Source organism: Mobula birostris, chromosome 8, assembly GCF_030028105.1.
Source record: "Mobula birostris isolate sMobBir1 chromosome 8, sMobBir1.hap1, whole genome shotgun sequence".
NCBI classification, from domain to species: domain Eukaryota; kingdom Metazoa; phylum Chordata; class Chondrichthyes; order Myliobatiformes; family Myliobatidae; genus Mobula; species Mobula birostris.
Genome location: NC_092377.1, coordinates 59509945 through 59523786, shown reverse-complemented (window position 1 = coordinate 59523786; position 13842 = coordinate 59509945). Strand labels below are relative to the sequence as shown.

Here is a 13842-nt window from a genome sequence, read left to right as displayed (position 1 = left end):
TTGGAAGTAATTGTGATTAGAGGAGGTTTGGTAAGTGCTGATCATGGCTTATTGTGCACAATTTTGGTTATATGTGCTTCTCCATGTCATATCTTGAGCCAATCTGTCAATCACTCACAGGGGAACTGTTGCTGTCTGCACATTTAAGCAAACTCTTATCCTTTTCTCATTATGCCGGGTGTCTCGAATGCAGGAACCAGCTACTGCAGTAACCATCTGAATACTTCCATGGCACAATGACTGCTAAACCTTCACTGTCTCCTTTATAGTAGCTTATCAAGTCTAGCACTAGGCCTGAGACAGCTACTTAATATAATGAGTGGATCAGAAAGGTTTTAATGTTTGACTCTATGGAGACAAAGGCTTTGTTCTGTAAGAGGAGAAGCATGCTATTTTTCCTCTGAGATAAAAGGCTGAGGTCAAGAGTTCAGTCTTCAAAAGCACAAATCAAAAGTCTCCACCTTATAATACTTTTACCAGGCTTGCAATATCTATTCTGGTTGCTACAGACTAGTATCACAGAGCCTGTGCCTTGCAATTATTATACTGCAAAAGGTGCATAGATATCATAATCACTTGCCTAAACCCTCTTAGGTTGCATCTGACTCTGTTTCACACCATCTGGAAAACGATGCCAATGGCTGCATTCCTGAAACACATGTTAGTTCATGCACTCGTTTTGGACAATCTTCTCAGCTCAACCATATGCTACTCACGGAGTGGTTTTTGGGAATAAACATTTAGTTAAACCTAAGTAAATTATCTAGAATATAGCATCAGATGAGATACGATCACACCCCACTCCCTCCTCCACCGCCATTCACCCCTCTATATTTTATCACTCACCAATGCACTAGGGGCAATTAATTTACCATTCTGCCCATTTTTGGGATGTGGTAGGAAGCAAGAATATCTGAAGGAAACTAATGTGGTCACAGGGAGAAGGTACAGACTTAACGAAGACAACCTCAGGGATCAGGATCTAATCCAGCTCACTAGAGCTGTGAGACAGAGGCTTTAATAGCTGCACCACTGTATTGCCACAACCTAAGCCAGGTAGTGGGCAGTTTGGAGAAACCCGAACAAGAGAGCTTTGATCTTTATACACTTACTAGGTAGCAGAGCAGGAAGTAAACATCTTCTGTAGTATCTCAAAGAATTTCTAATATTGCTTCCCCATATCATCATTCTTCTCATCTTCAAAACAAATGAAGAGAACAAAAGTTAATGTTTTGGTTTCTATGCTGTATGTTTCATGGGTGTAAAATGGCCTGGAGGAATGTTGTTTCCTTTAGTTGTATATATGTACAGTCAGATGACAACTAATTTGAACATGAACTTGAACTTGAATGATTACTTTTGGGAAATGCATATCCTCTGATGAAAGATGTATTTCCAGAAGAGTTGATTAAATGTGACAGAAAAAACAGTGGCAGAGCCTTTAGAGAACGCAAACTGTGAAAATGTAATTAAAATTTGGAGAGAAATATATGAGGAAGCCTTTCAATTTCCTCTGCTAATCCTCAGCTACATTTATTTCAACCACTGGAATGTAGTTTAGGTTGACTGTGTAGGAGTAAAGATCCAGTTAGGAATGTATATTTAACCCTACGGATGGAAGCACTGCCATTGAATTTTGCTCCCGGTGTGTCCCTGGCTGGCTTGAATAGAATGTGGTCAATATTAAATGTTGTATGAACACTGACTTAATATTTTCTTGATGATATCGTCCCTAATATTTAATTTTAATTTTATATTGATGTCAAAAAGGGAAAAAACGCTAACTCCCATTCCTCGAATTAAGGCCATATTTGAATCCAGAGGAAAGCCAGAAATGAAAATAAAAATTGAACCAGAGGCAACAAAGGCAATTAGCAGACATGATTTCCCTAAAATACAACTTCGGTGGAAGGCAATGAGTATGCACAGAATCAAAATTTGATCTCATTCTCCTAAGTCTCCATTCATAGTGGCTATTGCACAATAGTTTTCTTAGGACGTCAATGAAATTGTTCATACCAAACACAGCTTTTTAATGACATTCAAAGGGAGTTATTCGAAGGAGAACTGGGTCTATACATCAGAATGAATGTTCAAATTTCTAACTATGTTTTAATCTTCACAACACCCATCCACCTTCATATTCAAATTCCAATTTGAAAGTGTACAGGATTTCCACAAATAATCCTTGCTAATTAACACACCAGTTTCATAGTGAACATGTTAAACCATCTTACAAATCAAATTTAGATATTTAAAGTCATAAACACTCAGATTGTGATTGCTTCAAAATGATAAACACATTCAAATACACCGCAGATTCAAATAGTAGGTTACAAGGACCTGTAGGACTTAAAAACATCTATTTCTACTCCATTGGGTCAAAGTGATTCAGAGCAGAATATATTTTGATTAATGCTGACTGATAAAGAAGGCATGACATAATAAAAGGGAAGATTAACAAGCAAAAACAAAGAATTTTAAAACAGTTCTAGATTGTATAGCTCCATGAGTTCAGAACATATCACCTAACAATTGGTTGTTGTCTTATTTCAGACTAGCATGTCACAGACGCCTTTAACCATGCACTCAGAAGCTGACACAGAATTTCGCATTCTAGATTTTCCTCTCGTTAGCCTGTGCAGTAAACCTAACAAAAATCAGTTTATTACAGCATCTCCTATCATGCGTCCCGATCTTAAAATGTACTGCATAAATAACTGTATAATTCCCAAAACAAATAGGCAATAGTTGCAGTTTAAAAATTGTGTTTATTGAAATTATTTTTAATTAAATTTATATAAGCAGCTAGGAGATCAATGTTTATTTTAAATTCTCTACACTGGCATCCTGCTAATCGTGCTGATTTATTTAAATATTCTTAGTCCTCCAGTTCATACCTCACACTTACTCACACCAAACCCACTCCCTGTTCCCATACATTAAGACAGATATCTGTCTGGGCTGTGTTTTGTTGTGCCAGGAATTGGTGCAGACCCCTACCCTTCCCAATGCAGCATCCAGTTGTGCTGAAAACTACTAGTAGATCTTGCCTCTCACAGGTCACTTGGGCATAATCACCCACAGATTAGTGTGATGTATTTGCCAATATTGTATGGGCAGTTTTGAGTGGTGCAGCCACACCATGTTGAAATATGGAACTCAGGATTGTATTCCTGGCTGACATGGTGAGTGCAGCCTTTGCTGGGGACTGGCAACACTTGGTTCATGTGCTGACATGGTGCCCAGATCCTATGGTCTCTCTCATCATCTGCTAGGTTGAATGGAAGTTTCTGTTTCCAATGCAGAGAGGGGTGTGCCTCCAGATTCCATCATAGGACATGAAAGGGACCATAGAATCCGGATGAGTGCTAAGTATATTGCTATTTGAAGCAGTTTGTTCATCTCTTCAAAATTGTATGCACAAAAATAGGGTAAAACAATAAGAGCAGAATCTCTAAGCAATGGAATAGAACAATATGTATAGAACTCATGTAAACACTACAGTATTTCAGATTACTCAACAGCTTGCGGTTAATATTCTTCAATTACAGCAATTATCAAACCGATCTTGCACATTTTTCTGTCTGCAAAAAAATGTCTTTATTGTCTTGAACTATCAATAAATTGTAAACATTTTTGTTTTACTTTTTGTGTATTTTTGCAAATTAATTAATCAAGCATTAGCTAAACTATTTCATAAAACTACCAAAATATACAAATCTCCAGCACCCTCCATCACTACTTCCCCCAACATGCTAGTCAGCTGACAAAATTGGATGAAAATCAAGAAAATACTTCAAATTTAGCTTTAACTGAATGCCTAAAAAAAATACAGACCAGAAGTCAATCTGCACTTCATGTGTTTTCTCTGTTTTGTTTTGCAGCAGGCACTTGAAAGAAGAGATTGGTAATTTTGACTTTGGAGTTTTGTTTGTTACGCCCCCAAGATAATATTCAACAAGAGGGAATGGGGGCAGTTATATAACTCAATTAGATCATGCTTTAGATTGCACCATCAGAAGAAATTACTTTTTGGTATCTGTACTATTGAATCCGATATCAATTTAAGCATGTCAATTGGATTATCTTTTTAATCATCTCCTTGCAAGAGAGTACAAGTCACATTAAACTCGTAATTTAATCATTTAAACCATAGTATCATTCCATTGAATTTATATTATAATTCCTCTGATACTTGTGTAACTTTGCTGTGGTGCTGTTTCCAAAACGGAACATAATTTTCCATGCATGATCTAAAGAAGGCTCACTACAATTGGAGTCTAAGTTTGTATTCCAACTTTGTAGAATATTACTGATTACTTTTAATATCTGTTCATATTGCATTTTCATCGACAATAAATGCACTTTGCTCATCTGTATTTCCTATTTACTCAATGTGAAGGAAATGCTCCAATTTATCTTTCTTGGGTCCAAAGTGAAAGGCTTTCCATTTCATTATATCATACTTTAATTGCTATTGTTTTTATATTTTTTTATTAAACCTGTTTATGTTTCTTTATTACTTCTTGCTCCACTCTACACAACTTGTTGCATCTCCACACTTGGCACCATCTGCAAATTTGGATTGGATTTCCTTTTTTCTCCCCCTTCATCCACGTCACTAACGTGGTTGTGAAATGCTGAATCCCCAACACTGATTATTGGGCAACACCACCTGCCAACATATATTTGTCCAGAAACTAGATTGCAGGTTGCCATATTGCCAATTACTTTAAAGATAAAAAGGACATTGAAAATCAATGCACATTGCAAAATCTACAACTTTTATTATTGGTTTTCCCTGGGTCTGTCTGGTTAATACACTGGGTGTGCCAAATAGGTGCAGTGGTGTCATGCAATATGCATCACACAGCACAAGAATTGTTCATGGGATTTGTGGCTGTGTGATGCACATTGTAGAAACAGGCTGAGGCTAGCACTAGAACCAAAATCAAGGAGGTCTTCTTTATACAGCTCTGCTTAATGGCCCTGATTTTTATTTTATCCCAGAAACATTTAATCAACCTCAAATACGAATGATTTAAAATCTTGCTTGCATCATTCAATGCACTGGAGTACTGGAGGAATTTTTCATTACAAATGTAATAGGTTCAACCAATGCACATACTCTGGCATGAATCAGATGGGATTAAGTGGTCACTTTATATGCTGTGAATTCTATGTTTAAAAAAAGAACAGATTACAAATTGAGCTGGAAGTGGGCCAGGTTTACTGCTGGTTGATTAATGCAGCTGGGTTTTGCAGTGACTGTGAAAATATGAGAAGTTTGAAGATACTTTTGATTTTTGTGCAGCAATTGTGTAAGTTTGATAATTATAATTTGATAGTTTTTAAACAGCAAACTTAATAATGGAATTCTAGATATTGGAATTTAGCTTCTACTAACTCTATGAATAGTGCTTTAATAATAATGTCTGAATGCTGACCAAGTTAGAGTTATTTCTATGATATTGAAAGCTTACGGATCCAAAATAGAATCCAGTGGGCATCATCAACCACATTTATTCAAATATTTATTATTTTCTCTCTGCATTCTGAATTCATTAATAGCATTTAAAATCATTCATAGATGCTATATACTACTATTATCTATAAGTTATAATTTATCCTGTTATTCTCTGTTTAGAATTTTCACTTTCTTTCTGGCCATAACAACATTCTTCTTTCCATACTTAAAGTACTGCCCATGAGCTGCCTGTTACATCCGCACAATCTGCACAACGGTGTAACATTACATTCCACATTGCAAAATGGTGCTGACACCTTTCAGTTCATCCTTAACTCTTATTTCTTCTCATCTGAATTTAACAATGTTTCCTACAAAATGCCTTCATTGTGTATTCATATCATGGTTCATTTAATAAGAAATCTTGAAGCTATCTGAGTTTTATTAGTATGCTGGCTTTTGGGATTGAGACTTGAGGCATCTGATGCTCAGGAATGACCGAGCTGCTATAGAATATTGGCTGAATTTTCTTCTACAGACAACTGAGGTCAACACTTTATTGTTAGTACATATCTCACTAATAACTTGGTTTTAGGAACAATTAATACAACAAACTGAACATGACATATTAAACTGAATGATCTATTTTAAGATACGGTTAGGCTTTCATACTTGTTCCAGCAAAAAGTAAACTGAGAACCACACCAAAGAGAGCAAAAATGCTTGCTGTACCTGCAATGAGACAAGAAACAAGTCCTTTTGCTACATAAATGGGCTTTACTTTCACAAAAAGAAGTACAACATTTGCTCTTGAATTCTCAATCTTACTTGGTTTGCTTTCAGTGACTAAGGATCCACTATATGCGAGTTGGGCGGGAGGCACAGCAGGAGCTGAATGCTGTGGCACAATTTACTCACGTTACACATTTCTCTCACAATAGCTTTCTCTGTTTCACTCAGGTCCTTCTCTTTCTCTTCCTTTTCCACACTTTCATGCACTTCCACAACCTAAGGTTAGGACATAAAAACAAAACATGGGCAGGCAGACATGGTTAAAAGAATAGCTGATACAGTATTAAGTTTCAGCATCACATATTTGTAGCTCCCTATGATGGACTATTACATATTAGTAAAACTAAATTTAGCTAAGGCAGAAACAGGTACATTTAAACACAGGATATTGTGGGAATGAAAATAAAAAATTAATGACCTTAAGTCACCTGTACATGCCCAAGAACAAAATGCAAATTGTTCTTGTTCCTTTAAGGGGAGGTTTGCAAATGTGATCCCACTATTTAAAGAAAGGAGTGAGTAAGAAAATACTGAGGCCAAACATTAGGAGTAGAGAAAGTGCTGGAATCTTTTATGAACATTGTAGTAATAGAACACACTGAAAATAATAAGATTCAACAGAAAAATGTAGATTTATGATTCAGTTTATTTAATCTACTATAATTTATTTTATTTAATCTACTCGAATTCTTTGAAGATATGACCAGTAAAATTGACAAGGGAGAATCACAGGACTTTTAGAAGACTTTCAATAAGTTCCTCGACAGGAGGTTAGGGGCTCAGTCATTAGCATGGACGGAGAACAGCAAAGAATGGGAAAGAAAAATAAGTGGATTTCTCTCATGATGGTAATGTTGTGATTGGTGAGCAACCAGAGAGAAAAATGCTTGGGCCCAAATATTCACAATCAATATCAACTATTTGTCCAGGAAGTCCAGATACTATACTTACAAGTTTTACTGGTGATAGAAAACTGAGTGAAGTTGTGAGTAGTGGGGAAAAGAGTATAATGAAATGTCAACAGTGTATGGCAAGCTGATTAAGTAGGAGCAAGGACAGATGATGGAATCTAATTTTGCAAAATGTGAAGGTGATGTTCGAAGGGACTGAAAACCCTCTTTGTCCACACATCACTTAAAGGTAACACAGCAGTATCAAAAATTGAGACAGTTGATATTGAGTGACAGCATCACATATTTAAAGCTCTGTAAGATGGACATTACATTTTGGTGAAACTAAATATTACATTTTATATCAAGAAAATTTGAGCACAGAAGTAAAGGTAGACTCATACATACAGCAGAAACTAGGTAGTGGAGAAGGGAATACAAACCCTCAAATCTACTCTGCAATTGAATAAGATTATGCAAATCCCTATATCAATACCCTATTTCCACTCTCTGTTCATCTCTCTTGATGCCTCTTGCATCTAAAATCTATCCACTTCATTGATAAATATATTCAATAATTTGCATTCAGTAGTCACAATTCCAATAGTTCTCTACCCTCTGAGTGAAGATATTTTTCCTCATGTCAGTCCCAAATTTCTCACCCTACGTCCTGAGAATTGTTCTGAATACTATTTAGTCCCCATCACCAAACCAGGGAGAATATACTCGCCACATCGACTCTGTCTAGCTTGGCAGGATTTTGCATGGTTCAGTGAGATCCTTCTCATTCTTCTAAAACTCAATGAATACAGTTCTAGTTAAACCAATTTTCTTCATATAACAGTCCAGGCATTCCAGAAATGGCAACTCTTCGCTGCATTCCCTATGTGGCAGATAGATCCTTTTTTAAGTAGAAAGACCAAAACTGCACATGATATTTCTCTGACTCCTCACCTTCTGTTTTCCAGTCCTGATGAAGGGTTTTGGCCCGAAATATCGACTGTACTCTATTCCATAGATGCTGCCTGGCCTGCTGAGTTCCTCCAGCATTTTGTGTGTGTTGCTTGATAGTTCTGGTGTAGTCTCACCAAGATCCTGTATAAATGTAGCAGGACATCTTTGTTCCTGTACTCAAAACCCTTTGCATACCAGTTACCTTCTTAACTGTATGCTGTACATTGATTTCTGAGGCAATTGTGTAAGTATACACAGTGCTCCTTGCACCTGTACAAAAAGGACGGGTTACACTTGAATCCTAGGGGGACCAATATCCTGGCAGGGAGATTAGCGAGGGCTACTGAGGTGACTTTAAACTAGAATGGTTGGGGGGTGGGAATCAAATTAAAGAGGCTAGGCGAGAGGAGGTTAGTTCACAACAGGGGGATGGGAACCAGTGCAGGGAGACAGAGGGGTGTAAAGTGAGGGTAGAAGCAAAAAGTACTAAGGAGAAAAGGAAAAGTGGAAGGCCGACAAATCCAGGGCAAGCATTAAAAAGGGCCACTTTTCAACATAATTATATAAGGGCTAAGAGAGTTGTAAGAGAGCGCCTGAAGGCTTTGTGTGTCAATGCAAGGAGCATTCGTAATAAGGTGGATGAATTGAAAGTGCAGATTGTTATTAATGATTATGATATAGTTGGGATCACAGAGACATGGCTTCAGGGTGACCAAGGATGGGAGCTCAACGTTCAGGGATATTCAATATTCAGGAGGGATAGACATGAAGGAAGGGGAGGTGGGGTGGCTTGCTGGTTAAAGAAGAGATTAACGCAATAGAAAGGAAGGACATAAGCCGGGAAGATGTGGAATCGATATGGGTAGAGCTGCATAACACTAAGGGGCAGAAGACGTTGGTGGGAGATGTGTACAGGCCACCTAACAGTAGTAGTGAGGTCGGAGATGGTATTAAACAGGAAATTAGAAATGTGTGCAATAAAGGAACAGCAGTTATAATGGGTGACTTCAATCTACATGTAGATTGGGTGAACCAAATTGGTAAAGGTGCTGAGGAAGAGGATTTCTTGGAATGTATGCAGGATGGTTTTTTGAACCAACATGTCGAGGAACCGACTAGACAGCAGGCTATTCTGGACTGGATTTTGAGCAATGAGGAAGGGTTAATTAGCAATCTTGTCGTGAGAGGCCCCTTGGGTAAGAGTGACCATAATATGGTGGAATTCTTCATTAAGATGGAGAGTGACATAGTTAATTCAGAAACAAAGGTTCTGAACTTAAAGAAGGGTAACTTTGAAGGTATGAGACATGAATTAGCTAAGATAGACTGGCAAATGACACTTAAAGGATTGACGGTGGATATGCAATGGCAAGCATTTAAAGGTTGCATGGATGAACTACAACAATTGTTCATCCCAGTTTAGCAAAAGAATAAATCAAGGAAGGTAGTGCACCCGTGGCTGACAAGAGAAATTAGGGATAGTATCAATTCCAAAGAAGAAACATACAAATTAGCCAGAGAAAGTGGTTCACCTGAGGACTGGGAGAAATTCAGAGTTCAGCAGAGGAGGACAAAGGGCTTAATTAGGAAGGGGAAAAAAGACTATGAGAGAAAACTGGCAGGGAACATAAAAACTGATTGTAAAAGCTTTTATAGATATGTAAAAAGGAAAAGACTGGTAAAGACAAATGTAGGTCCCCTACAGACAGAAACGGGTGAATTGATTATGGGGAGCAAGGACATGGCAGACCAATTGAATAATTACTTTGGTCCTGTCTTCACTAAGGAGGACATAAATAATCTTCCAGAAATAGTAGGGGACAGAGGGTCCAGTGAGATGGAGGAACTGAGCGAAATACATGTTAGTAGGGAAGTGGTGTTAGGTAAATTGAAGGGATTGAAGGCAGATAAATCCCCAGGGCCAGATGGTCTGCATCCTAGAGTGCTTAAGGAAGTAGCCCAAGAAATAGTGGATGCATTAGTGATAATTTTTCAAAACTCGTTAGATTCTGGACTAGTTCCTGAGGATTGGAGGGTGGCTAATGTAACCCCACTTTTTAAAAAAGGAGGGAGAGAGAAACCGGGGAATTATAGACCGGTTAGCCTAACGTCGGTGGTGGGGAAACTGCTGGAGTCAGTTATCAAAGATGTGATAACAGCACATTTGGAAAGCGGTGAAATCATCGGACAAAGTCAGCATGGATTTGTGAAAGGAAAATCATGTCTGACGAATCTCATAGAATTTTTTGAGGATGTAACTAGTAGAGTGGATAGGGGAGAACCAGTGGATGTGGTATATTTGGATTTTCAAAAGGCTTTTGACAAGGTCCCACACAGGAGATTAGTATGCCAACTTAAAGCACACGGTATTGGGGGTAAGGTATTGATGTGGATGGAGAATTGGTTAGCAGACAGGAAGCAACGAGTGGGAATAAACGGGACCTTTTCAGAATGGCAGGCAGTGACTAGTGGGGTACCGTAAGGCTCAGCGCTGGGACCCCAGTTGTTTACAATATATATTAATGACTTGGATGAGGGAGTTAAATGCAGCATCTCCAAGTTTGCGGATGACACGAAGCTGGGTGGCAGTGTTAGCTGTGAGGAGGATGCTAAGAGGATGCAGAGTGACTTGGCTAGGTTGGGTGAGCGGGCAAATTCATGGCAGATGCAATTTAATGTGGATAAATGTGAAGTTATCCACTTTGGTGGCAAAAATAGAAAAACAGATTATTATCTGAATGGTGGCCGATTAGGAAAAGGGGAGGTGCAACGAGACCTGGGTGTCATTATACACCAGTCATTGAAAGTGGGCATGCAGGTACAGCAGGCGGTGAAAAAGGCGAATGGTATGCTGGCATTTATAGCGAGAGGATTCGAGTACAGGAGCAGGGAGGTACTACTGCAGTTGTACAAGGCCTTGGTGAGACCACACCTGGAGTATTGTGTGCAGTTTTGGTCCCCTAATCTGAGGAAAGACATCCTTGCCATAGAGGGAGTACAAAGAGGGTTCACCAGATTGATTCCTGGGATGGCAGGACTTCCATATGAAGAAAGACTGGATGAACTGGGCTTGTACTCTTTGGAATTTAGAAGATTGAGGGGGGATCTGATTGAAACGTATAAAATCCTAAAGAGATTGGACAGGCTAGATGCAGGAAGATTGTTCCCGATTTTGGGGAAGTCTAGAACAAGGGGTCACAGTTTGAGGGTAAAGAGGAAGCCTTTTAGGACCGAGATTAGGAAAAACTTCTTCACACAGAGAGTGGTGAATCTGTGGAATTCTCTGCCGCAGGAAACAGTTGAGGCCAGTTCATTGGCTATATTTAAGAGGGAGTTAGATATGGCCGTTGTGGCTACGGGGATCAGGGGGTATGGAGGGAAGGCTGGGGCGGGGTTCTGAGTTGGATGATCAGCCATGATCATAATAAATGGCGGTGCAGGCTCGAAGGGCCGAATGGCTTACTCTTGCACCTATTTTCTATGTTTCTATGTTTCTATCAACATTTCCCAAGCTATCACCATTTAAGTAATATACTGTCCTTCAGTTACTTGTACTGGTAAATAATATTTCAATTACACATGTTACAGTGCATCAACCAAGTATCTGCTCACATAAGTTCCCTAAATCATCATGAAGCCTCTTATAATCTCTGTCACAACTCACAATCCCACTCAGCTTCCTTTAGTCAGCACCCTCAGAAATGTGACGTCCAATTTCCTTTTGTAAAACACTGTTGTACATTGTGAATGTTGAAGCCCAAGTGCCACTTCCTGATGTACACCTACTCACTGCCTGCCACTCGGAGAAAGTTTCATGTACTCATACTTTCTGTTTTCTCTTTGACAACCAATTTTCAGTCCATGCCAGTGCATAAATGCCAATCCCATGGGCCTTACTTTTGAATCTTGTTGGTTTTTCTGAGTGCCCTGTTGTCACTTCCTATATCACAGGCTCTATCATTTTCCCTTCTCTGGATGTTTGGTTCACCAGCCTCATTTCTTTGTTTGAAGTTACGTTTCTACTTTTCAAACTGCAGAAAATATTGCATAATCAATAGGACATTGAATGACAGTAACCAACATATCCACTATTTCCACGGTTGTCTCTCGTGAGAGTGGAGAGTTTGTATGTTCCTGTCAGGATTAAAGGCAAAGTGAATAGGAATAAGGAACCTTGGTTCTCAAGGGATATTGCAACTCTGATAAAGAACAGGGAGCTGTATGATATGTACAGGAAACAGGGAGTAAATAAGGTGCTTGAGGAGTATAAGAAGTGCAAGAAAGTACTTAAGAAAGAAATCAGGAGGGCTAAAAGAAGACATGAGGTTGCCTTGACAGTCAAAGTGAAGGATAATCCAAAGAGCTTTTACAGGTATATTAAGAGCAAAAGGATTGTAAGGGATAAAATTGGTCCTCTTGAAGATCAGAGTGGTCGGCTATGTGCGGAACCAAAGGAAATGGGGGAGATCTTTAATAGGTTTCTTGCATCTGTATTTACTAAGGAAACTGGCATGAAGTCTATGGAATTAAGGGAAACAAGCAGTGAGATCATGGAAACTGTACAGATCAAAAAGGAGGAGGTGCTTGCTGTCTTGAGGAAAATTAAAGTGGATAAATTCCCGGGACCTGACAGGGTGTTCTCTCGGACCTTGAAGGAGACTAGTGTTGAAATTGCAGGGGCCCTGGCAGAAATATTTAAAATGTCGCTGTCTACAGGTGAGGTGCCGGAGGATTGGAGAGTGGCTCATGTTGTTCCGTTGTTTAAAAACGGATTGGAAAGTAATCCGGGAAATTATAGGCCAGTAAGTTTAACGTCGGTAGTAGGTAAGTTATTGGAGGGAGTACTAAGAGACAGAATCTACAAGCATTTGGATAGACAGAGACTTATTAGGGAGAATCGACATGGCTTTGTGCGTGGTAGGTCACGTTTGACCAATCTATTGGAGTTTTTCAAGGAGGTTACCAGGAAAGTGGATGAAGGGAAGGCAGTGGATATTGTCTACATGGACTTCAGTAAGGCCTTTGACAAGGTCCCCCATGGGCGGTTAGTTAGGAAAATTCAGTCGCTAGGTATACATGGAGAGGTGGTAAATTGGATTAGACATTGGCTCAATGGAAGAAGCCAAAGAGTGGTGGTAGAGAATTGCTTCTCAGAGTGGAGGCCTGTGACTAGTGGTGTGCCACAGGGATCAGTGCTGGGTCCATTGTTATTTGTCATCTATATCAATGATCTAGATGATAATGTGGTAAATTAGATCAGCACATTTGCTGATGATACAAAGATTGGAAGTGTAGTAGACGGTGAGGAAGGTTTTCAGAGCCTGCAGAGGGACTTGGACCAGCTGGAAAAATGGGCTGAAAAATGGCAGGTGGAGTTTAATACAGACAAGTGTGAGATATTGCACGTTGGAAGGACAAACCAAGGTAGAACATACAGGGTTAATGGTAAGGCACTGAGGAGTGCAGTAGAACAGAGGGATCTGGGGATACAGATACAAAATTCCCTAAGAGTGGCATCACAGGTAGATAGGGTCGTAAAGAGAGCGTTTGGTACATTGGCTTTTATTAATCAAAGTATTGAGTATAAGAGCTGGAATGTTATGATGAGGTTGTATAAGGCATTGGTGAGGCCGAATCTGGAGTATTGTGTTCAGTTTTGGTCACCAAATTACAGGAAGGATATAAATAAGGTTGAAAGAGTGCAGAGAAGGTTTACAAGGATGTTGCCGGGACTTG

General features: G+C 39.2%; 1 protein-coding gene across 1 annotated transcript in view; it reads right to left on the bottom strand.

Annotated features, from left to right (window-relative positions):
• Nucleotides 1-6316: 6316 nt before the first annotated feature.
• Nucleotides 6317-13842, bottom strand: part of ccdc85a (coiled-coil domain containing 85A) — a 513251-nt gene continuing 505725 nt past the window's right edge. The window contains exon 5 of the mRNA XM_072267068.1: nt 6317-6478. Within this exon, the coding sequence (XP_072123169.1) occupies nt 6317-6478 (162 nt within the window). The remainder of the gene's footprint in view (nt 6479-13842) is intronic.